We start from the raw sequence: 24,416 nt of genomic DNA on the forward strand, positions 1-24,416 counted from the left end.
CCAACCCAAACCATCCTGTGATTCTGTGACTGTCAAGTGAAAGAACTAGCCAAGCTTGGCACCTTCTCAGCACATGGTTCTGCAGACCAGAGGCAATGAGATGTGGGGATACAGGTGGCAGATCCCAGAGAGGACACCACCGTGCAAAACTGCACTTCCCAAGTGCTTTACAGCAAATTTCTTTACTGCTCTCTCTCCAGATCTCCCTGCTGCCTCCTCACCTTCGCCCAATGCTCTCCCAGCTCTAGTAATCAGAAAATAAAAACTTAATAAAAAGCACATTAGAACTCACTGATGACTAAGGTCTTAGTTTATCTGAACAGAAACTCTCAACTTCTTATACAGAAATCTTTATTTTAAATCATTAATGCTTTTACTATCTTTTTCATCTTGTACTTTCAATCAGAAAGTGACAATGAACTGAGCTGGAAGCCCCAGTACCAAGAATACCCAAATTTCTTGCCCTCTCTGATCAGACAGAATCATCTGCCAGTTTGTGGTCTAATGGTTAATAGTAATATTAACTGGACGGGGGAAAAGGGCTTAAGAATAAGGGCTTAAGAATAATTACATACAAAACCAGCACAAAGTCTGATGAACAGTTTTGGTACAAAGGCTAAGTTTAGATTTGCCACAAAACCAGCAACAGCAGAAAACTTTAAACCTTGTTTAAAGGTTAACAACAGCAGTTGCACCAATTATACAAAATGCAGATTCAGGAGTTGTCAGGAGTTCAACTCTCTGCAGTTCCTTTTCAAAGTTCATGTTTTAAACATCCCATTGAAGGTCACGCAACCACTTTTCAAATCAAAGCAACAGCTAAGAGAGTAGCAATTACTATTTAATATATTTCAGACAGTAACATACCACACAATTTTGAACAACTCAGACATTTGATCATTTTTTTTATACCATCTATAAACTGTACTGCGTGACTGAAAAATCCAGATGGGCACATGGTCTTGGAAATTCTGGGCAACTTGAACTCACGCAGCAGCACATAAATGATGAAAAGCAGCTTTGCTACCCTGCTTGGAAACATTTATATTTTTGTATGTCACTGACACCTTGTATTTTAACCCCAGCCCTGAAAAAAATGCACTCCATAAGTAAGAAATTTCGTCAGTTCTTTCCATAATCTAAGCTAAAACTGGGAGTAGGGTGATAGAAAAAGAAATCTCATGGTGATGTAACTGTGAACCCAGAGAGAAGTCTGAAGAGAATTCTATATCCAAAAGTAGTGCAGATATAATTGCAATAATGCATATTGTGACATCTCACAAACTCCCAAACTACAACCTGCAATTCTCAGTTACAAAACATGGAATGTTTTGGGTATTCCAGCTTAAAAGAGAATTCTAACCAACCTGCACACAGGAGGGCAAGTGAGCCAACACAAATAGTGAAAGAAAGGTATAACCTGTGTGGTGTCCTTTACCAGGACTCAAATCCCTAAGTTCAGGTGATGCAAAGGTGCTCAGATCAGATCATCATTCGCAAAATCTCCTAGAGGCAACTAAGAATTCCTTTTTAAAAAAATGAGAGTCAGGCTTTTCCCTGAAAATCCAGTAAAAATAGAAGGCAACAGCATTACCTCTTCCTTAACAGAACTCTTTAGGATTCTTTATTATAGGAATAGTTCAAAAGCTAGAGTCAGATGCTGCTGACATTTTATGTGCAGACTCATTGTGAGAGAGAAAAAATAGATTTGACACACTTAGGCCCCTAAATCTCTATTTTTCAAAGCAGTGCCTTAACAGCCTGATGTCCAGCTATCCGTGCTCTGCTCTGCAAAATGAGATGTAGGCTGGAAACCCCTGAGGTCGAGAAAAGTACTTGCTGCTATAAAATGGGGAGAAGAACAGCTCTTCTTCCTCCAACATGTTTAATAGCAAAGTGTCCCTTGCACCAAATTGTTGTTTGTTTTTGCACAGTTGAGCTCTTTTGAAACATTTCCTTTCTTTTGCATGCTGCTTTTATAGAGAAATACTCAGAGGTCTTGTTAGGCCTCTTTATTCCTCAAATAACACAATGTTCTTTTTTGGGGCTCCTTTGTCTGAACAAACTCAGATTTTTCTTTTCCAATGCCCAGTTTTCCTCAATGGCCACCCAAATGGCTGCTGTGTTGGCTTAGGAGAAAAGACAGAGGATTAACCACCCTCCCATTAGTAAAAGGTGATTTGTTCTACTTTAAAACTACAACACATTGGCAAAGCAACAGCGGAAAGGTAAACCCAGCTACTACCCACAGCTTAATTGCTCTGGCAAAGGAAAGAACACGAGGCCTTCTCCAGGGATGTCAGTCAGGGCAGTTAATTAGTTCAAATAAGAAGAACTTCTAGGGAAAAAAAGCATTTTTTTGTGGTGGCAAAAGAGCACATAGCAGACTTACCAGGGTTGGTAAGCAATGGTATTTGGTATTCCTCTATTTGCACTAGTTTGCTGCCACAGTTTGAAAAAAGCAGCACAGCTGATGACTGGGAGAAGTATGATGCAATGTTCTTACACCAAATGTTAACAAAGCCACTTGCCAAGTTTTCATTCCCCAAAGCAGCTTCTACCATCAAATACCTACTTAAATCACCAGAGGAAAAAAACCCATCTTTGTCTGCACTATGATTTTTCCTATTGCAATCCTAAATGAAACGCTGGAGAAGGCAAATCATGGCAACACTACAAGATGCTTGTTTTTTTTTTCTTCTTTTGCTTATAAATGTACATCCCACTTGTAGCCTAGCAACAAAAGCAGCAGCCTGGGTGAAACGGATCGAGCCTGCTGCTGGGGCTCTCTCCTCAAAACAGGAGCCATCTTTGGCGTGTAACTGGACCAGAGATTTCGTCATTCTGCACTAAAGCCACCTCCAGATGTTAGAGGCTCCTGCAGCCAACTCAGCAGTGTCGGCTTTCAATCTGCCACTTCTTTTCCCATCCCCATCAAACATGAGGTAGATCACAGAGAGATGACACGTGTCCACCTCATCTCCACATTCAGAAAAATAAACCTTCTTTGCTAAACAGGGTTAGTGCAAGCTCTTATTTCAGTCCTGATCGCTGCAAGCTTGTTTCTGCTCCTTAGTTTCTAACACCCCCACCGGTAAAGTGCAGGAGGTTTGGCTCTACCCAGGCATGTTCATGGCCCTTTTCTGTACTTTTTCACTATTTCATGTATCTTTTTCTAACAGGATCCATACAGGTGATTTTTTAATTGCGCAGTGATACAAAGCCAGTCTTCGCTCCCCCCTTCCCATTATAATAAAAATAAATTGTTTAGAATTAAAAAAAATAAAAGTATCAATACTCATAATTAAAATCCCTATCTCCGGCTATCAGGTATCTGACCTTGAAGTTATTTGGTGTATTCCTCCCCTGGAAAGGACGATCCTGCAGGCCTGGGATCTGTGCAGCTGCCACGCAATCCCTGTGACACAGAGCCCATGCTCAGGGGAGAGCGAGTGGTCAGGGGGAGATTTTGGGAGCAGGTGGGGAAGCAGGGAGCTGCGATGTGTGCAGGGAAGAGGCAGCCCCACAGTGCCAGCTGTGTGGCACTGCCAATGCCCAGCCCTGCTGCCACAAGGACAGGGTGACACATGGAGCTGGGACCCTGCGGAAGGGATAACACATGGGGCCGGACCCAGTGGAGGGGACAGGGTGACAAATAGATCGGGGTCTCTGCAGAGGTAGCAGAGGTGACAGATGGGGCTGGGCCCTTGCAGAGGGACCAGGGGGTGGCATGGGGGGCTGGTCCCCTATGGAGGGGACTGAGGTGGTAGATAGGGCTGGGTACCTGTGGAGGGGACGGGGTGACGTACAGAGCAGAGACCCCTACAGAGTGAACAAAATGAGACATGGGGCTGGACCCCTGTGGAGGGGACAGGGGTGACAAACAGATCAGGGCCTCTGCCGGGGTGACAGAGGAGACCGATGGGGCTGGTCCCCTGTGGAGGGGATGGGGCGACACGCGGGACTGGTGTCCCGTGGAGAGGGCTGCGGCGACACGGGGGGCTGTGTCCCCGCCCAGCCGGCGGTACAGCAGTGGGGGTGACATCGGCAGTGGCTCCTCCGCCCGCGGCCCATCCCCGGCCCCGGTACTCACCGCGGCCGCCGGCCCCGCGCCGCCCTGGCCCCGCTGCCCGGAAGAGCCTCGCTCGGCGGCGCGGGCGAGGGCCCGGGGGAGGCGGTGGGGCCGCCCGGCTCCGCCTCGCTCCGCCCCGGCGGGGCAGGGCCCGGCAGGGCCGCGGCGTGCGGGCAGCGCCCAGGGCAGCCTCGCTCTCCGCCCGCCCGCCGGCTCCCCTGGGGCACCGGAGCTGCCCGGAGTGCCTCACAGTTCTCTCACAGTTAATTACATTAATTATTCCATAGAATCGCCTGAGCTGGAAGGGACCGACAGGGATCATCAGAGTCCCACTCCTGGCTCTGCACAGGACACCCCCAACAATCCCACCATGTGCCCGAGAGCGTTGTCCAAACGCTCCTTGAGCTGTATCAGGCTTCCCTGGGGAGCCCAACCACCCTCTGGGAGAAGAACCTTTTCCTAACATCCAGCCTAAACTTCCCCTGGCACAGCTCCGGCTGTTCCCTCAGGTCCTGTCCCTGGTCACAGCTGCCCCTCTGCTGCCCCTCGTGAGGAAGCTGCAGACCCCGATGAGGTCTGACCTCGGTCTCTTCCGGGCTGCACTGGATTGGGATTGTTGTTACAGGTTTATTATTAGAAACCCAAGCCACACTAAAGACCCCAAACCTGGTGATGAGATGACAATAAACTGCTTTGTATGAGGACAGCACCGACAGCTCAGGAGGCTGCTTTGAAGGTTGCTCAAGTACAAGAGGCCTTGTCACGTCACTCTCCCCTAAAGGAGGAGATAAAAAATGCATTACCAGCCACATAAGGATTATCCACGTGTCACTGTCACCCCCTTGCTGGGCTTGCTCACACTCAAGCAGTACATCCCTTCCTCAGCTGGGTTCCCAACCCATAACCCTGGTGTCTGATATGGGCACTGGGAAGGCAGCAGTGCTCCTATAAAAGCATCACTGTTGCTTTTCTCTTGGACTCAGCCTGTTCCCAGGCTCAAAGCAGCAACACTCTAATCTGCACATCATGGTTCTGTTATTTTGTCCATGTTTTTCAGGGCAGGATGTGTCTTCGTCTCTATTTAAGCAATTCAAAGCTGCTGGTACCCAGAACTGATGTTCTGGATGCAGCTGTGGAAGAGGAAATCAGCACTAGGACAAATGGTGGCCTCGCCACTGTAACTTTCCTTCTTTCTGTTACTCCCAGGGGTGGCTGGGCTGCTGTGACAGTAGAAACACTCAGGAATTTCAACCCTTCTGTTTTCCTCTTTCACTTCCCGAAGTCCACATCTGTACTGTGCAACCTTCTGCCTCACGCCCACGGTCTGTAACTCAACATGTCACGACAGGTGACACTGTCCCTGGGGCTGGCAGGGGCACAGTGTGAGCACAGGGATGCGAACAGGCACCTCTGGGATTGGCGGGGGCAGGCCACAGCCACGGGGAGGGCAGGGGGTCAGCCCGGGCAGGATCATGGCGGTGGGCACCTTGTCCTGCAGCTGCCACGGGTGTGGGGAGCCCCCTTTGTGGGATGACACTGCTCCCTTGGGTGCCAACCAGACCTGATCAATGCCGACCCGACCCAACCAGTGCCCACCTGACCAGGACCTACCAGTACCGACCCAATCAGTACTGACTCGAAAGGACCCGACCCGACCAGTACTGACCAGTACCGACCAGTACCGACCGGTACCAACCTGACAGGTGCCCCCCAGCTCAGCATGGCTCAGACCGTGCCAATCCGACCCATGAGAGTCCATCATGAAAGAGTAAAAACTAGCACTGATACCCTTGCACTGCATTTTTCTTGCACAACAAAATTTGTGCACGATTTGTGTACTTCCCTGCTAGTGTCTTTAATTCTTTTTAATCTTGTCAGGCACATCCCAGTCTCCACGACCACTGACAGATCCAACACTGAATATATCTTTGATGGTATCTGGCCATAACACTTGTTGCTAAAAACGTTGCAATGACTGAGCAGGAAAGATACCTTCTTCAGAAAATGGAAACAGCTGGATGTCGTGCACAGAAATAAATTAGTTGTCTGTGGGTATAACTGGTGTTGTGGTATATGGTTTACATTCTGAGGACTGATGTGTTCTGCCTCTAATAATTTTCTTATATGCCAAAGATACTAACTTGTTAATCTGCTTTAAAAGCACACCTGGGTTGTTTCTGCATTTTACAATTGAAATTCTGCTTGCAGACTTTCTAATGTAGATGTATGAATACCTAAATTCTTTCTCTGAGTTTGTACATGCAAAGCTGCATTCATTCCTCTAGTTAATAATTTGCTCTATACTCAGTGCAGATGGTTTTGAACAGCTACGTAACTTCTCTTTCAGTAGACGAGTATTTTCTCCCATTGCTGAGAAACAAATCTGATATTTTGCCAGGAATCCTGAAAAGTTTTGAGATGGCTCTGAGCAACCACCACCAATTGCTCATGAGCTACAAGCTGCCAGGCAAATGGGTGAATTTGAGGAGTCACAAAAAATATCTGACTTCTGACTACATGTGTTTTTTCATCTGCAATAATTTTCACAGTATAATATTTTTGGCTGTATTAAAAAATGCAGAATCTAAGAGGATGTGCCAGCTCCCAGATTCACATGGGGGTTTTGGCCTGATCCTGTTTCTGTTCTACACTGAGGCCTGGTGTACTGATCTTACTGGTGCCTTCCATGAGCAGAAGGTTGGGTGGGTGGGCTGAAGGGGCTCCCATGGTCTCCAGCCAGCTCTCTACCTTGGAGAATCAGGAGGGACAGACACCAGAATGTGGTTTTGAGCACATGGATCTAAACCTCAATATTGTGGACTTGTTCTTCAAAAGTCCTGCCCCCCCCGAAAGACTCCTACACAGCCAGTCTCATGTGATCAGTCAGTGCCTCATGGGTGAACACAAGTGTGTGTTTTCTTACAGGTTCATGCAGAGTGTAGTGTCTTCCTTGTTAAATTACAGCCAAGTACTAATGGTACATACAGAAAACACGTGCCTAGAGAGTATGACTGGATTAATCAAATAAGCCCTACCTCAGCTCCTTTTGAAGCATTCCTTTCAGTTGCCTTATTTCCCAAGGAATATATTAATAAGATTCCTGCAAATCCCCAGATGTATTTATTGAACTAGGGATGAATTTAATCATCCGCATGTTTCCACCTGGAAGAATTCCCAGACTATTACAGGGCAAATTCTTCTCTACAGTGACCAGAAAAGGAGGATTTCTGTTCCTCTATAATTATTGCCTCATCTAAGAAATGAGTTTTACTGTATTTGCTTTTCTCAAGCTCTCCTGTATTCCTAAATGGTCATTAGTGTTTTTTGGTTTTCTCCATTTCAAATTGGCTCTGGGAATCAACAGAGAAAATGAAGAGCTGCTGCACATTGATTTTATGAACATAAATGTCCAGTAAGTGGCACTGCAGGACCAGGAATTCCAAACCCTGGATGATAAACAGTGCAGTCAGAGAGTAAAGGCAAGCGTGGGAGATGTCAAGACTTATCTGTTCCATGAAAAAAGTGGTTGTAGAGCAGGTGGGGAATGATGTGGTGTCATTCCTGAAGGTACAGTGCAAGGAACTGTGGTGTATTCAGCTGCTGGCTCTGGAATATGGTATCAGAAACTGGCCTTGGCACCAAGCTGGGCGTTATCAGGGGTTTGCCAGAAGAAACCAGAAACATTTCTGGGAACTGTGCATTAGCACTTGATGGGAAGTGCCTGTGAAGGCTTTGTGCTGGATTTTGCCATCAGGAGCAGAATGCTGGGCAAGGTGAACCATGTATATACAGCATTTCCTGTGGTCTCCTGACGTAATGTACATTAATTTTATGTAGAAAATCCAAAGCCCAGATTGGAAAGGACGTCAGTACAGTCTGGGAGAGTTCAAGGATTATTTCTGTAAATGAACCAGAGATGCCTGTGAGGCTGTGCCAGTATATCAAAACCATCACCCGGTTTTTTCATTCTCAGCGGATAAGGAGTAAACTATTATCCTGGGAAATTTGATCAAACGGACAAGTAACACTACACTTTTTGGCAGTATAAATTGTAATAAAACTCTTATATAAGCTGAGAGAGTGTTACTTACAAAATCACTTAAATGTTTTGGCTCCATCTGCAATATTTGAACTCAGCTCTAGGTTACTCATGCTATACTGTGCCAAGCTAAATTGATGCACACTCAATTTTCCTATTTCTCTAGATGCATAGTTATATTGGATAAGAATGGAAGAAAATGAAGATGAAAAGCCAATCTGCATTTAGAAGGGACATAAAACTATGTTTAAAGGGATAAACCAGCCTTTCAAGGGGATTAGGAAGCCATTTCCTCTATGATGTGGCTATTTTATAAATGCCTCTTGTGGGATCGTCTGTGCCCTGAAGCATCTGTGCATCTGTGCCAGCTGCTGTTGGCAGCAAGACCCTTGACTAGGCTGAGGGATCTGGGATGTCAATATGCACCTGTGGGGGCAAGAGGAGGTGCAGGAATATCCCATAGGGCACATGGAACAGCCACAGGATCTTAAAACTGCTCCAACCAGACTTGACAATTTTTTTCGTCGTCATCTAGAGGCCAGATATTGCTGAATCCTTATACTTTCTGCTCCTGAGTTTTTCTAATGGCTTTATAAAATAGCAGCTAAAAATAGGAACTCTCAAATGTTTATTCCTGCAGGCACATAGAGTGGAACTTAGGATGCAGAAGCAGAAGACACACAAAACGTTGCTTGCAGCAACACGAGCAAACAGATGAGAACAAGGCATGGCAGCACAACATATGACAAAACAAGACACCACAGGACAACTTGGAATAGCACACAGCATGTCACCACACGCAGCAGCACAAACAGCATGGAACAGCACTTGACACTGTGTCACGGCATGATAGGTATACCTGAAAGGTGATAGGAGTGCCTAGAGAGTGGTGAGAGATTCATGGCAGCATGAAATTCCTATAAAGGTATGGAAAATGTTTAGAAAACCACATGAAAGTCCTACAAAACTACAGGCAACTCCTGGAAAAACCATGGGAAATTCTTAGAAAGCAAAACTGAATTCCTAGAAAGCTGTGGGAGGACTCCAGGAAAACAAGATGTGAATTCTGAGAAAATTGGCTACAAATTCCCAGAAAGCTAGAGGGAATTTCTTATGAAGTAAGGAGGAATTGCTATAAAGCAATGGAGGAATCCTAGAAAGAAATGCACAGTTCTTAGAAAGCTGCTGCAAATTTCTAAAGAGCAGAAGGGAAATTCTGGAAGTAGAAAGGAATTGTTATAAATAGAACATGATTACTAAAAAGCATCAGGGAAATTTCTAGGTCATTAGGGATTTCTTGAAAGCATGTGGAAATTCCTAGAAAGAGAATCTAAGTTCCTGGTAAGGGGAAAGAAACACTTGGAAAGCAGTGGGGAGGTCTCCTAGAAGGCAACATGAAATTTCCTGAAAGCTGAGCGGAAACTCCTTGAAAACCGGAGGGTATATTCCCAGAGATCACTAGGAAAATCCTACAAAGGCATGTGAAATTCCTAAGAAGATAGAATCATAGAATCGTTTAGGTTGGAAAAGACCTCTGTGATCAAGTCCAACTGTTCCCCCAGCACTCCCAAGGCCACCACTCATCCACATCCCCAAGATCCACATCTGTGTGTCTTTTAAATCCCTCCAGGGATGGTGACTCCACCACTGCCCTGGGCAGCCTGTTCCAGGACTTGACAACCCTTTGGGTGAAGAAATTTTTTCTAATATCTAATCTAAACCTCCCCTGGAGCAATTTGAGGCCATTGCTCCTTGTCCCATTTGGGTCCCATCAGTCGCAGTCTCTGGTGGCTCTCTTGGCTCCCCTGAGGTTCCGCTGGTTGGTGAAACTCCCTGTGCACTGTGCTGGATTTTTCTGCTGATGACTGTGCTGGCACCGAGTGTGGAAAAATGCAAGAAAACAATGGAAAAATCCTGGATGAGCTGTCCATAGTCCCTAAAGACACAGGGGAAATTCTTAGAACAAAATGCTGAGAAAATCACAGGAGAAAATCACTGTAAAGAGCAGGGGGAAAAGTAAAACTAGAAAGTAGATAGGAACAGATCCTATAGCCTTTCCTGAAATGGAACTTGTATCTAGAAGACATCCCTGATTTTAGTGTCTCCTAAATGGAGGGGACTGGTTTGGTGGACTGAGGAAGAGACACTGGATGCCTGTGTTGGTGAAGCTGAGCCCTGACTTGCAAAGCCCAGCCCCTGTGGCTTTGCAGGAAGGGAGCAGGGAGAACTGGCTGGCTTGGAGGGCCCCTGACCTTGGGACAGATGTTGACAAATGGATGGTGAAACTCAGGGAACATTTCCAGCCTGGGAAAGTACTTTTTGTTAGAGACTGTGTCAGCAACGGCTCTTTGCAACACAGGGCAGGGAAAAGCCAAGGGCATCGAGGCGGGATGCAGAGGGAGATGTTACCCATGTTGTGGGATGAAACAGTCCTGCCTAATGTGGTGGGACAGGCACGGAGGCTGGAACAGGATAACATATCCAGATGAGCTAGGGTGAAAGTGGATTTAGGATTATACTGTAGTTTGGGGTAATCCAGTTGGATCAGTGGGTTTTTCAAAAGTTTGAATGAAAGTTTGTCATGAGGAGTGAAGCAGCCCAGAGTTTAGACCTCAGGATGGATTCTTGTTTGGATTCTTGTCCCAGTGTTTCACTGAACTTGGTGGAATGTTTCTGACTGCCATCAAGCCCAGACTGTGTGACTTGACTTTGACAACCAGCATCTTGCCTTGGAGAACAGTTTAATTCCAGAACCTGAAGGTGGAACTGCGACATTGCAACCACAGCAGGGTTGTCTGGGGAGCTGCAGATGGGAAAATGCTGCCTGAGACAGAGCTTCAGCAGTGGGACATTTGGAGTGGTCTGGTCATTGCTGGACTGCTGGTTGACCCTCTCTACCACAGCTGGACCTGCTGTGCTCCTTGGGCACCCTGGGGCTGCTCCTCATGCAGAGAGCCCTGGCTGGGCTCCTGTGGCTCCTTGCAGTGAAGGTCTGAAATGCTGCTGTCAGTCTTCACTGTGAGCAAGAAGTGATGCTTCTCTTTTTTTGGTAAGTATTAGTTTAATTATCTTTAATTCAAGGATCTGTAGTCTGCCAGTGGCAAAGCTGTGAAGTCTGACCATGCTGGATGTGTAATAATGTGAATTTAATAATCAGCTCTAGGGCAAACTGTTGCTCACTTGTTGTAGATACCAAGGACACTCTTCATCATCACATGTCCTGCATTAGAAAACCACACAAATCTTCTATTAAACAGTTCTCCATCCAACAGTCAGGGGTTGGGCTGGAATATGGGTTAGGATCTATTTGATTCTTGCAGGCAGCTCAGGAGTAAATCTGTAACACCAGCTTAGGAGAGAGTGCCACCTACCAAACCATCTGCTGAGAAAATTGTATTATCCACAGTCTCATCCACTGCTGCTAGAAATCACTGTCACAGTCATTGCTGAAGAGTTTTGCAGCTAATATATCTATTTGTATGCTTTTTATCCATCCCCTCAGAATTAATTATTCCTCAGATTAATATCATTCTAATGAATCATTCTGTATCACTGGCTTTATTTCATTTCTGAGATACTAATTAATATGTCAAAGCCATCTTGAACATGAAAATTGCTGTCATTTTTTTCCGTGACTTTCTTTTATTCATATATTCAATTTTTTTCTGAGGGCCTAAAATGTCTGTCCAGTGTGGAGTGAAAGAAAAAATGAAAGCTATACACTATTTAAAAAAAAAAAAGCATATGCAAATAAAGCCTAAATTGGGAAGGAATGGCTCAGTCTGTATTTTTGTGTTGATTTACTAGATTATGAGCCATTTCATATAGTAGGTCCTCAGCAATCAGCCCTGTAGGGTTTTTATATACATGGCTTAGAATACAAAATTCAGCAGTACATCCAGTGTCTACATTTGTCAGTGAAATGATCAGAAATTTTGAGATATTTTGTATTTGTTGATGTAGATTAGGTTTTGAAGAAAGGGTCTTGTTAGTTTGCTGTGGATTTCCTGGCACTGTTCTGCTGCGCTGCAGGGATGAGGCAGTCAGAGGAAGCATTTTTCTTTCCGTAGAGCTCTCCTCTCCTCTGAGCTATAATTTATTCTCATCATCCTCTGCAGTTTGGCTCTCTACCCACTCTGGAGGGAAGTGTTGGCAGGGCAGTAATCCCTCTCCTACCCCGTATCTCTGACAAATGGAAATCCCAGAAAGAGAAGGGGGGAAATTTTAGGTTTCCTTGCTCGAGCAATTTCCAGGGTGATTTAAGATCCAATAATGGCCTTTGCATTGATGGAGCAGGTCGAGCTGGAAGAGGAAGGTCACTCCAAGTGTTTCTTGTGGGAAACTTTTCTTTCTCTGGTCCTGTGGGAGTGAGTGGGTGGAACTGGAAAAACCCCATAAAAAGTCACTGCATAAGCTCTGCCGATTAAATAACACAGTTATTGGCAGCATTGCACCGAGCTGAAATTACCCACAGCTCCTGGGGCTGGGGACTGTTCAGGTGACAGCTTCTGCTCGGATCCCTGGCTGCAGGTTTGGTACTTCTCTTTCTTTCCTGTCTTCCTCATCTCTCCAAAAAGAGCCATTTTGTTGTACAATCTGGGGGGTTACAGTTGAAACCCCCCAGCTCTGCTCTGGATTTGCAGGTGTAGAGAGAGATCAGTGGTGAGGGCGGGAAAGGGGACCAGAGCCTGAAGGGGCTCTGAGCAGGAAGGGGATGGCAGGTGAATACAGCTCCTTCCCCTTTAGAAACAAGGAGTTTAGGAGTGGTTTTCCACCACTCCTAAAGCTTGTGTGTGACACGAGGCTGCTTTTTGAAAGGCTGCTGCTTGATTCCCACAGAGCAGAAATCCTTTCTGCAGGCTCCAAACTCTGTGGCCCAGGGATGGAGTTGGGCTCTCCTGGCTGGGATCAGGGCTGAGCTCCAAGAGTGTCCTGGGAGGGGAGATGCCAGGGGAGCAGCAATGCCTGGTCCTGCCTCCTGAGCATCCTGCAGCCAATGCATGAGCTCCAGATCCCAGGAAGCAGTAGCACTGCACAGCAAATCCTTCCCATTCATACCCTCCTGCATTACCCTCTGTGTCCAGCTTTGCCACTGCTTGAATTGGCTGCCTCAAATGAGTCATTCAAATTCAGACTTTCATACATGGTGTTTCTGTCTGGGCTTTTTTCATTTTCCTTTTCCTTGTTAGTGTTCAGATTTCCTCACACACTTCACCAGTGACCTGATTGATACCTGGGGATGCTTCATGCACTGGTTGCCATTGGAAATAGCTCACAAGTCAACATCAAAAGGGCACTAATGTGCTTTTTCAGATCAGCCCTACTGAATCCCCCAGACATGGAGGGACATGCCTATAATCTACAGTCAAAAAAAAGGGCCCACACTCAATACTGAATATTTAGGCCTCTCTTTGTCAGTGTCTGGGGACTAGTAATCATTTCTCTCAATGATCCTTTCTCCCTGCTGATGGACCTTTATCATTCAAGACTTGTCTTGAGATCCTTGGAGATGTTAATAATAGTTTTTACTTCTGCTGTTCTTTGCTCTGTGCTTTTTTATTCACTACTCTAGTTTTCCCTGTAGAATGGCCAACATGATAATATCAATTTAAACAATGTGCTTCAGTGATCTTTAAAAGAGTTCATATATTTCTTTTCATTTCCAGGAACCCCTGATTTTCCTGAGAATGTTACATTGAGGCTGAAGTTATCTTGGCTTATTAGTATAACCAGCTATTTACAAACCTGACAGCTCTTTTAGACATTATTTCTGATAACATGCCTCAACTGATTTTACTTTTAATAAATCCCATGCATGCAGACAAAAAAAAGCACCCCGAGAATGATGTAAGTACAATTTGTATCCATGTACTGATATATTTTGTAAATTCAGTTGCCTTTCTCCAGCTCTAGTGTGTGCACTATTTTTTAGGTTAAAGCATGTTTTATCTCTGAATCGCTGCTATGGGCTTTGTTGAACTCTGACTTGGTCTTCCAGTAGCTAATTACTGTTTGGATGAAGGTCATTTGGATCAAGGTGCTACTCAGTATTTATAAATATATTTTTAAATCTTCATACGGACCAAGTAGGACCTTCTCCAAACAAAGTCCCCTGGCAGGAGCAGGTGCCTCACAGGGTGGGAATAGAGACACAAAAGCTTTCCTTTGGTGGGCATGCTTTGATTCCAGCATCAGTCAGAAGTGATTGAAAAGTATGACATAAAATTAAGCAGCTGTTTTATGTTGGTACCCAGGGAGAATTAAACAAGCTCTGTGCTTGTTTCTGAATCTCCAGGAAACACCTGCACCAACAGCTTGTTGCTGGCAGTTTTAGGCAAGTCCAGACCTGGATGAGAGCTGATCCTTCTTGCACTGGCTGAGGGCAGGTTGGTCAGAGAACAGCAAAAGGAAAATTCACCTACCACTCGTGTAACTGGTTCCCAGAGTCATGTCAATCAGCTTCCTAATGCCACCACTAAATTTACTTAAATAATAATAGGGGTTTAATGGATTTCACTTTTGTTCCTCACCTGGGTATGACTATTAAGTCTTGAAAGTTTTAAAAGCTTATAAATTAGCTGAAATGACAAATGAGTACAGCAGGGTGCCCTGCATGAACTGCTGGTGTTTGAAACCACTGTAGCTGCTGAAGGGGCTTTCCTCCACTAGTGCAGTCAGGGCTGATCTAGACTTCTTGTTCATCCCTGAACTGGTCACACAAACTTAAAGAAGATGCAGGAAACAGGCTCTGGCTTCTGAAACTGATACTTGAATTGCCAAAAAAATAGGGCCTGTGAGAGTCTTACAGGCTTTAGTGGGTAGGAAGTTAAATTAATGTCGAATGAAACTTTGAAACCCTCACTCATCTGAGCAGCATTACATTCCTCCAGTGCTGAATTCAGCCTCTTCCCGAGGAAAGACCACTCCCTGGTAAAAAAGAACTAAAGAGTTCACTGAATGGAGCTGATAAGCAGATGCTTGAGAGCAAACTGGTCTCTCCTCTGCAATGTGTTCCTCAGTGTTTCTCTGCAATATGCTTAGAAAATTCAGCTTTTTGTGTGCTTGGGAGTTGTGATTTCTCCTGGAATAATCCAGAGAGTCATTTTAGGAGAGCCTCTGGAATTTGTTGCAAATAAAATCAAATGTGCTTAGTGACTTCTGGGTTCCCCCCAGCAATGTTCCCCTCAGCCCAGGGTTTCTGTGGAAAAAAAAGAGTGTGCTACCTTTTCGGAATATACATATCATGCAGTAAGCCTCACCTGTGGTGCCTCAAGAAGGAGACAAAAGCAAAAAAATCTTGAAAATAGAAAGAGAAAACTCACAGTGACTTTCATTAGAGATCTCTATTACCAAACAGCACAGGATTCATTTTCTTGTCTATTTTCACCCTCCTCTGAGGATGAATGATGATTAAAGGACAGGATAATAAGCAGGAGGAGGGCGGGGGGGAATGAGAACTTGCTGAGAAGCAGTTAAAATTTATAAAAAAAGAAAGAGAAGGAGAAAGGAAAATAAGTGTTTCAGTTAACTAGTCAAGGTTAGCTTAGCACTGTGTCTGCTTTAACTGGCATTATGAAAAATGCCAGTTGGCACAAAAGCAACTTCACTAGTGCTGAGCCTCATGAAATTTATGTTGACAGCTTAGAGTATTAGTTCTTCTAGGAGGTTTCTTAACCTCTCTGTGATGTCTTTTATATTTATTTTCTGATTATTGGGGGTAAGATTCCTATGCAAAGGCTGCAAATCAGCATGTTCATCTTTCACTGCCTGTTGCAGCCAAGGTAAGCAAGAAAAAACCCTTGTGGAAAACGAAGGGGTTCGAAGAATAACTGCTCTGGTTTTGGTGCTTACTGCTGAACGGGGAGGATTTTTGCAAAGGAGAAAAATGGTTTTGAAGAGAGCGGCAGGTCCCATTGCCGCTGGGTTCACCTCGGGGGTGCCCGTTTGGGGCTCCGGCGACTCCGCAGTGTTTGTCCCTTCTTTTTGCCCTCGCCTGAACCCGCACGAGTCAGTGGGGATGCGGCTCCTCAGAAGCCACGCGCCCCGGGAGCCTGGGCTGTGGCTTTTCCGCGCTCCCTCCCTGCCTGCCCGCGGGACAGCGATGCCCGCAGGATAAGGACGGGGGAAGGCAGGGAGGACGCGGAGGGGGGCGCGGGGCGGACGCGTCTCGTCCCGTCCCCTCGGTGCCGCCGCTGCCCCGGCGGGGCTGGCTGCCGGCCCCCGTCCGTGCCCACCCCTCGGCCGCCCAGGAGAGGGAGCCCGGCGGCCGCGGCTGCGCCGGGAGCCGCGGGGCTGCGCCAGGCGGGGGGCGGCGCGCAGGGAGCGCGGCCCCGGCGGAGCCCCCAGCCCCGGCCTCCCGCCGCCCCTGCCCCGCCGCGCCGGGAGCGGCTCCCGGCCACCCCTCCCGAGCCCGCCCCGAGGGGAACGCTGTTCCCCCGGGTCGGGGCAGCCGCGGTGCCTCGTCCCGCGGCCCCCCCCGAGCATCGCCCATCGCGGGGGCGCGGTGCCGGTACTCACTGTCCGCATCAGTTCACTGAACCGGCTCGCAGCGCCGGGGCATCGCGCAGAGCCCCGGGCGTCCCGCAGCTCGGCGGGGCTCGGGACCGGGCAAAGTAATCCCGTCTGCGCTAAACTCCAGGAGAGCCGCTCCCGGAGCCCGGCTTTGCCTCTCGTCCCGGCTGCCCGGGACGTTTTTCCCCAGGAAGGCAGGAAAAGCTGCCCAGAAGAAGCTGCGCCCAACCGAAGATGTTAGAGGAGGCGAAGGGGGGTGGCTTTTTGCCCGCTGCGTGCCTCCATGCCTGTCATTCCCTTGTCTTAATCCTTTAGGAAGGAGTCGCCAGGCAGACGGAGCGTTCCTGGAGGGGCGATGCTGCCGAGCCCTGCCCCGGGCAGAAGGAAGCCGGGAGATGCGTGGCCCGGGGCGGGCTGCGGGAGAGAATGAGGAGCTGCCTCCGCCTGCGCCTTTCCGAGAGGGAAAAAGCATGGTAAGAGCTGGACCCGATCCCTGGAGCGCAACCCCGCTGAGCAGGAGGTGGGATTATTCCGGAGTAGTTATGGAGAGCTATAACCTGGCAGTGGAGTGTTAAAGCGACTTGTCCCTGCTGGAAGAGGAACCCACTGAGGGCACCGCCGGCGTTGTGGCCGAGGGAAGGCCACTCACGTCCTTCTCCTCCTCTCGCCCTTCTTTTTGCATCCAGCGAACGGCAGTAGAAAGAACTGGTAGTCGGCTCTTGCCAGTGTTGGGAAAATACCGTGCCTTTTGCCTGGGATGATTTGCCCTGATGTGCCACTTCCACGGGATGTACAAAGTGCGACTGGAACTGATCTGGCCAACAAAGTTTGCAGAGTGATCAGCAGGGGCCGTGGGATGGAGGGAGCTGGGCACGCACCAGCATGGTCCGTCACACACGGTCTGACAGCACAGACCTGCTGCTCCCTTGAAAACTAACTCCTTGATGGTCCAACTCTTACTTTTCCCCTGCCAATTTGCACTTTCAGGGACCCCCCCCCATGCAATGCGGTGTTCCTGTGCTGGTTTTGTATATAAAATTTGCTATGCAATTACAAAACTAAAAGAGGAGGAGAGACGGCCCTGCATCCCAGAGCAAACAGAGAATCAGAGGTAAAAGGTAGGAGCCAGCATTTCTTGTTTAAATGAAACTAAATAACCTGAGCTACTTCTTACTGAAAATCTTTAAAACACACCTACTGTATGTTTATGTGTTTTGTCTTGGAAAGGTAAAAGAGTTTGAAACAATGTGAAGATTTCCTTTCTGACACTGCCAAGAAACAGAGAACTGATGCATTTTGTAACAGGAACCTACTGAGGAGAAAGGATGGAGTGTTTCATCAGCGAGACATTTAGGGAACTAGTGAAAAGGCACTTTGTATAATACGCTTCAGTAAATATGAAGGGCTAGTGCAATGGACACTGGAAACACTCGATCAATAGTCTATTTAAGTGGGAATATATGCAAGCATGGAAAAGTGATTGCTTTCCTGTCTATGGGGTGTGTTTGGAGAGGACAGCAGCAGAACATTTGCAGGTGAGCTGTCTGAGTTAAGCTACTTCATGCTGGGGTGGTGCAGTGTGTTTCTGAAGGGATTGCTAAAAAACCCAGTCTGTAGGGTGGACTGTGTTTATGCATTTTCAGTTCCTGCTCGCAGAGCTTTCAGGATGTTTTTCAGGATAATTCAGATTGGGTGAGATCCATCTGGGGGTGAAGGGACTATAAGAAAGGACCTTTGGTCTGTTTGGTGATGAGTAATTAATGGACGTCTGATGTCTTTGATCTCTGCAAGGCGAGGAGCTGATGTCGTCATGAAAATCATGATATGATTTTCCCTCAGGAGAAACTATGACTTGGAACGACACCACTATGGACGGGGAAGGGTTGCTGGCGGAAAGGGACTCCTCTTCCTTTCGGATCCTCACAGGCTGCTTCCTCTCGCTACTGATCCTCTCCACGCTGCTGGGAAACACGCTGGTCTGTGCAGCTGTCATTAGGTTTCGCCACCTCAGGTCCAAGGTGACCAACTTCTTTGTCATCTCCTTGGCTGTGTCAGATCTCTTAGTGGCAGTTTTGGTCATGCCTTGGAAAGCTGTGGCTGAGATTGCCGGTTTCTGGCCTTTTGGTTCATTTTGTAACATCTGGGTGGCCTTTGATATTATGTGCTCAACAGCCTCCATCTTAAATCTCTGTGTCATTAGTGTGGACAGATACTGGGCCATCTCCAGCCCATTTAGGTATGAGAGGAAAATGACCCCCAAGGCAGCCTTCATCATGATCAGCGTGGCGTGGACTTTGTCCGTGTTGATTTCCTTCATCCCCGTGCAGCTGAACTGGCACAAGGCTACAACCACAAGCTTTTTGGACTTAAATGCCAGCTTACAAGGTGTAAGCACGGACAACTGTGATTCTAGCCTAAACAGGATGTATGCCATCTCCTCTTCTCTAATTAGTTTCTATATACCTGTGGCCATCATGATAGTGACTTACACGAGGATATACCGGATTGCTCAGAAGCAAATTCGACGCATCTCAGCTCTGGAGAGAGCAGCAGTGCACGCAAAGAACTGCCAGAACACGAGCGGCAACAGGAGCAGTATGGACTGCCAGCAGCCAGAGAGCAACTTCAAAATGTCCTTCAAGAGGGAAACAAAGGTTTTAAAGACTCTGTCAGTGATCATGGGGGTGTTTGTGTGCTGCTGGTTGCCATTTTTTGTATTGAACTGCATGATTCCCTTCTGCGAGCCTACCCAGCCATCCAAGGGAGCAGAGGCTTTCTGCATTAATTCCACCACCTTTGATGTTTTTATATGGTTTGGATGGGCAAATTCTTCCCTCAACCCCATCATTTATGCCTTCAATGCTGACTTCCGCAAGGCATTTTCGACCCTGCTGGGCTGCTACAGGCTCTGCCCGATGTCTGGCAATGCCATAGAGACTGTGAGCATTAACAACAATGGGGCAGTAGTTTTTTCAAGCCAACACGAGCCCAAAGGGTCCAGCCCCAAGGAGTCTAATCTGGTTTATCTGATTCCACATTCAATTATCTGTCCCGAAGAAGAACCTCTCAAAAAGGAAGAAGAGGGTGAACTATCTAAGACCTTGGAGAAAATGTCTCCAGCACTGTCGGGTATCTTGGATTACGAAGCTGATGTTTCTTTGGAAAAGATCAATCCCATTACACAAAATGGGCAGCATAAAGCCTGAACAGTAAGGTTTACTAAGCAAGACCCAACAGTGTATACTGTAATAATCTTTTGGGGAAAAATACAAGATTTTTTTGGTAAGAAACTAAGCTCTAGGGAGAAAAATACACATTTACACCAAGCCCAGAATTAATTTTCCTGGCATTCAAAGCAAATTTAACATTTTAAACAATAAACACAAAAAGATACTGGAAACTGGTTTTAAAAAAAAATGTTAAACTGTACTGTTCATACTGAGGAAATTTAGATACAGTGCAGTGACAAAGAAAATATTGCTTCTCTACACAGAGAAACCAATTTTCAGCTTAAAATGAGGCAAAAGATAAATGTTGAGTATTTAAAGATTAATGTTTACTAGAAGTAAAAAGATTGCTGTGTCTTGTGATAGTGGGTGTTAACAGGTCCTAATTAAAGACTGAGAGATTGTAAAGGTAGGTAGATGCCTTCTTAAAATTATTTCTGAAAAATAATTGAGCCTTATAATGAGAATGGTTATTTTTAAAGCTTTGGGAGGTAATATGTTGATACTGGTTTTATTTATTTATTGTTTTAAATTGATATTTTTCATATGTTATAACAGATCTAGCTTTATTTATGTTATTTAAGATGTCTAAATAATGGGATATTTTTGGAGTGTCATAACTGCATTTTGACCAGTCAACCAGTCAGCACTTTATTACAAGCTCGGATAGTCTGGAGAGCTGGTGAGGGGAATAGAGGAATGTTAAGAAGCTCAGCAAGAAATGAAGGAATCAACTAAACCGATGCTGTGTGGAGTTCGTTTGCTTGTGGGCTTTTTTTATTTTTAAGTGGGATTTCTTTCAAAAGATAGGACCAGCGTTGACTGAGTTGTGAATTCTCTTCCCTTATAGAAATAAAAGAAATTGCTGCTATTTATTTTTAAAAAGTTTCATGTTACAAAGACTTTGCTAGAATGTCAAGTTTGTGGATCTGTAAATACCTAAAATATGACTACAACCTTAAGAAGAATCCAATTTGGGAAGGAGAGCGTCTTAGATAACAATTCTTAGTATATAATGTTTTGTATTTATGTAAGATAAACAGCTTTCTCAGACTTTTCTTATTTCAAGTCTTGGATATCTTTTCTGAACAAACACAATGGGTTATAATGGTAGTAAAGATGCCAAACGTCGTTGTCACTGGTGTTACTGCAGGACCACCCGGGTCATTCTGTCTGTCTGCTACTCTATCACGGTCAGAACTGAAACGTGAGGTACCTGGTGCTTTACTTTGGGAACCGGGAGGACATTACATTTTAGTAATTGCCGTGTCAATAGTCCGTTCAATAAGGAATAGTGCCTCATTACCATTTTGGATTAAGACATTTCGAAATATGGATGGAACTGCAGCCCCCACCTCAAAATCCTCCTGTGAACTCCAAAAAAGTTGCCAATGTTTGATTAAAAAAACCTGCTACTTCTCCATTGTCCTTCCCTGCTGCTTCCCTTTGTAATGCCAAAAGCAATCGGTGAGCATTAGCAACAGGAACATTGGGTGTTAATAGTCAGCAGCGTTCAAAGAAATCGATTTCTTTTCTGAATGACAGAAAATACCCCTTGGAGCAACTTTTTCATAACATATATCAAAAAAATGTGTTTTCAGGAAAAGAGAACTGAGAGAAAAAAAAATTTAACAAACTATATACATCCTGCATCAGGTCTGTGTATTTATGTATTGTGAATGTTTTCATAATTTTATTGCCTGTATGCTGCTTTCATACATATAATAAAATTATTTTGTGAACAGAAGGTCAAATAAAACAATCTACATTGCATTTATTAAATTCATGCTGTTTTTTGGCAGTTGTATTGATCGTGTTAAAGGGAAAGACAGTTCATTTTTTTCCCCATTTGCCTTTAATTGGCATCACATCCATAAGGCCAATGGGAATTTCTATTAGAAGCAGGGGAAACCTCCCTACCGGAGACCTCTGAGCCCTTGCTCTAAACTAGGATTTGAAAGCAGTAAAAGCAGCTTGGAAACAACCAATCACTTTAGATGTGTAAAGCTTGACCTGCTGGTGACTCTTATTTCAAAGGTATTTTTTGCCTTGGTGTAACAGCATAATGAACTTGGTTTATAGAATGCTTTTATTATTGGCTTTTTTCTTTCTCCCCCCCCCCCCCTTTTTTTTCCCCCAAGCTGTGGAGTCTTTCTCAAAGCCTGATACAACCCCACTGCTAGTTTCTGTTTTTTGAAGCAAAATGAATAATTTCAGAAGTGATGTGATTGTGGGTGCAGGAGGTGTCCTCCTGTTCCTGGCAGCCCTGTACTTTGTTTTTGCCTCTGTCAGCAGATTCATTTTGAATTGAAGAAACAAACCTACGTTGTCACTTCTGCCTTGAGCATTTACAGCAGGACCCGTCCAGCATCTGGGACTGGAGTTGGTGCAGGAGCTGCTGGGATGTCCAGCTCCCCCTCCCTGGGTGCTCCTGGGGGTCAATGAAGCAGCAGGTCTGAGGCAGACAGGGAATCGTGGCTGCCTGCAACCTGTCTTAGCTCCTTCAGTAAAATTCCCCTGCATGTCGTAATGCCAGATTTTTTTTTTCTGGGTACCTTTGAGGAATTACTTTACTTCTTAAAAAGTACATAGGCCAAAAATAAAGTTCTGTGTTTCTTACTTATTCTCAAATCTCCCAGCAGTCTGATACAATAGCAAAATACAGAGTATGATTTAAGGGTGTCATGTAAAGCAAGAGGCTGTTTTTGCATTAGTTTGTAGGGAGTGATTTGTATTCTGAAACAAATAGTTGCTCTGCTGCAGCCAGGAGCCATCCCAGGACCTCCCTCCTTGCAGATGGAGCTGAGTTTCAGGGGGCTCCATGAAGGTTGGTGAAGTGCTGCTGCTGTTGCTGCTGGAGTGATGGGCACCCTGTGAGAAGCAGGGCAGGGCAGGCACTTGGATGAGTTTAGTTTATTGTTTTCCCTCTCGTTCTATTTAAACTAATTTTGGCTTCTGACTCCTTTTTCTTATATACCTTTTAAAACGCCACGAATTGGCCTTGATCTTCATTTACCAATGTACCTCATTTACCCTTTTTCCAGCCTTCCCAGTGGGTTTCTCTACCTCTCCTCTCTGCTTTTCCTTCCACCACCGCCAGAGCCTTTCTGTTTGTTTGGCTTTTCTTTGCCACAGTAATGCTTTGCTTGGAAGAAAGTCCAAATTAAAATCCTTCCCCCCAGCACAGCCGAGAGTCCCCTTCCCACAGCCTGCACTCAGAAATGCCTCTTACCTGTTGCAGAGCCTGGAGAGCAGTGTCAGGAGTGACTAGAAGGAACAACAGCATGTACCTGCCAACTGCTGCTCTATTTATGTGCTGAGTTAATTGCTCAGAAGCTGTATTACCTGCTTTGTGCCTGCTCCCCAGCTGCTCAAAACCAGTGGTCTGCCCTTTGCTCCCTGCCTTGTTGCCCCCAGCAGTATTTTCCTCTTCAGAGTGAACCTTGCCATGTCCCTTTCTGCAGATAACCCAGGTAACCTTTTTTCCTGCATTGTTTCCTCGTGACTGAAGGTATTTTTCTGTTTGTGGATGGAAGAGGTTAATAATTCACCTGATGGCCTTGATGAAGGAGCTGTTTGCAACGAATGAACTGTAATCACTAGATTAAATCTGAATACATTTCTCCCTTCCCTGTCAAGCATTTTATGCTGATTTGATTTTCTAACGTGACAAAGCATGCAAAAGATAGATGAAGGATGCCTTTGCTGAGGTATAGTTTTAATGACAGTTATTGAGAACCAGTCAATAGTTTTCAGAAGCACCCAAATCTGATTGAAATCTCCAAAGCCTGCTATGCTAAGTATCTTGAAAGGCAGATTATTCCATTAATTATTTTGGTTTTTAATATAATGATGGCAGAATATGTTCCTAGTGATACCATCTACGTGGCCACACAATGAATGTGACAACAAATAAGGAACAATGGTATCTATTTCATAGTTTTTAAAAGATGAAAACAGATATCCAAAGTGTTCTTGTACTGGTCTGTTGCAGTAGAGGTGGGCTGTGGGCTGAACCAAGTGTTGAGCTCCAGTTTTGGATAAGGTTGGTGCTGATCCCCTCTTTTGAGAGAGGGTCTGGGCTCTCTGGGTGCCTCATGAACCTCACAGGTGGCTGCTGGGTGTGCATGATGATACTCTTTCCACACCCCGTATCTCAAATTTGGAGTTGCACTTGCCTTCACAGAGGGATCTGCTGAGCCCTGTGCTGCTGGCCCTGCTGCCCTCCCCTGCCAGGCACAGCTCCTTCCAAACCACTGCTGCCAGTGTGTTTTTACAGATTTCTATAGTATTTTTTGAGGCTGAACATGTAAATCAAGAATATGGTGGTTGTTTTCATGTTGGTTGTTTTTACAGTCACAGTCAGAATGAAGTGGGAAGTTTCTGGTCTGCCTGTTCTTACTCTGTTTCTAGGAAAAGCTCTGGGCAATGGTACTGCTGCCCCGCTGTGCTTCTGGCCATCACTTTTCTATTTTGACTGTGTTTCCCTTTCAGTCGTGCCAGGCTGTTCCTCCCTGTTTCGAGGAGGGATGTTCCTGCTGGTTCTTTGGTGAAGGAGTTTCCTTGG

General features: G+C 45.7%; 2 protein-coding genes and 1 long non-coding RNA gene across 11 annotated transcripts in view; 2 read left to right on the plus strand and 1 right to left on the minus strand.

Moving 5' to 3' along the window:
- Window positions 1-4,847, minus strand: part of SFXN1 (sideroflexin 1) — a 24,950-nt gene extending 20,103 nt beyond the window's left edge. The window contains exons 1-2 of one of the 4 annotated variants that reach the window (XM_027718638.2): window positions 4,739-4,847; window positions 3,340-3,418 (exon numbers count right to left, since the gene is read on the minus strand). The gene's annotated coding sequence lies outside the window, so the exon portion shown is untranslated. Of the gene's footprint in view, window positions 1-3,339; window positions 3,419-4,093; window positions 4,180-4,738 lie in introns of those variants that run through there. The other 3 variants (XM_027718641.2, XM_039385252.1, XM_027718645.2) reach the window with 3 other exon arrangements.
- Window positions 4,848-5,735: 888 nt separating this feature from the next.
- LOC113986702 lies at window positions 5,736-6,127 on the plus strand. The gene is made up of 2 exons (XR_003540261.1): window positions 5,736-5,840; window positions 5,951-6,127. It is a non-coding gene; the product is annotated as an uncharacterized LOC113986702 (long non-coding RNA).
- Window positions 6,128-15,713: 9,586 nt separating this feature from the next.
- DRD1 (dopamine receptor D1) lies at window positions 15,714-21,631 on the plus strand. Of its 6 annotated transcripts, none has more exons than XM_027718628.2 (2): window positions 15,714-15,892; window positions 16,938-21,631. In XM_027718628.2, exon 2 carries the CDS (start codon window positions 18,470-18,472, stop codon window positions 19,826-19,828), a length of 1,359 nt encoding a protein of 452 aa, XP_027574429.2. In that variant the 5' UTR covers window positions 15,714-15,892; window positions 16,938-18,469; the 3' UTR covers window positions 19,829-21,631. The 6 variants fall into 6 exon arrangements, with proteins under 6 accessions (XP_027574429.2, XP_027574436.2, XP_027574435.2 ...); XM_027718635.2 differs by lacking the exon at window positions 15,714-15,892 and having other exon boundaries at window positions 16,499-18,157; window positions 18,414-21,631; XM_027718634.2 differs by lacking the exon at window positions 15,714-15,892 and having other exon boundaries at window positions 16,499-18,157; window positions 18,462-21,631.
- Window positions 21,632-24,416: the final 2,785 nt, after the last annotated feature.

Source organism: Pipra filicauda, unplaced genomic scaffold (genome assembly GCF_003945595.2).
Source record: "Pipra filicauda isolate LSUMZ 115617 unplaced genomic scaffold, ASM394559v2 scaffold3_size10097308_pilon, whole genome shotgun sequence".
Lineage (NCBI taxonomy): Eukaryota > Metazoa > Chordata > Aves > Passeriformes > Pipridae > Pipra > Pipra filicauda.

What these genes read in the sequence shown, in the direction of transcription:
- DRD1 (XM_027718628.2), top strand. Translation starts at nt 18,470, where the DNA reads ATGACTTGGAACGACACCACTATGGACGGGGAAGGGTTGCTGGCGGAA.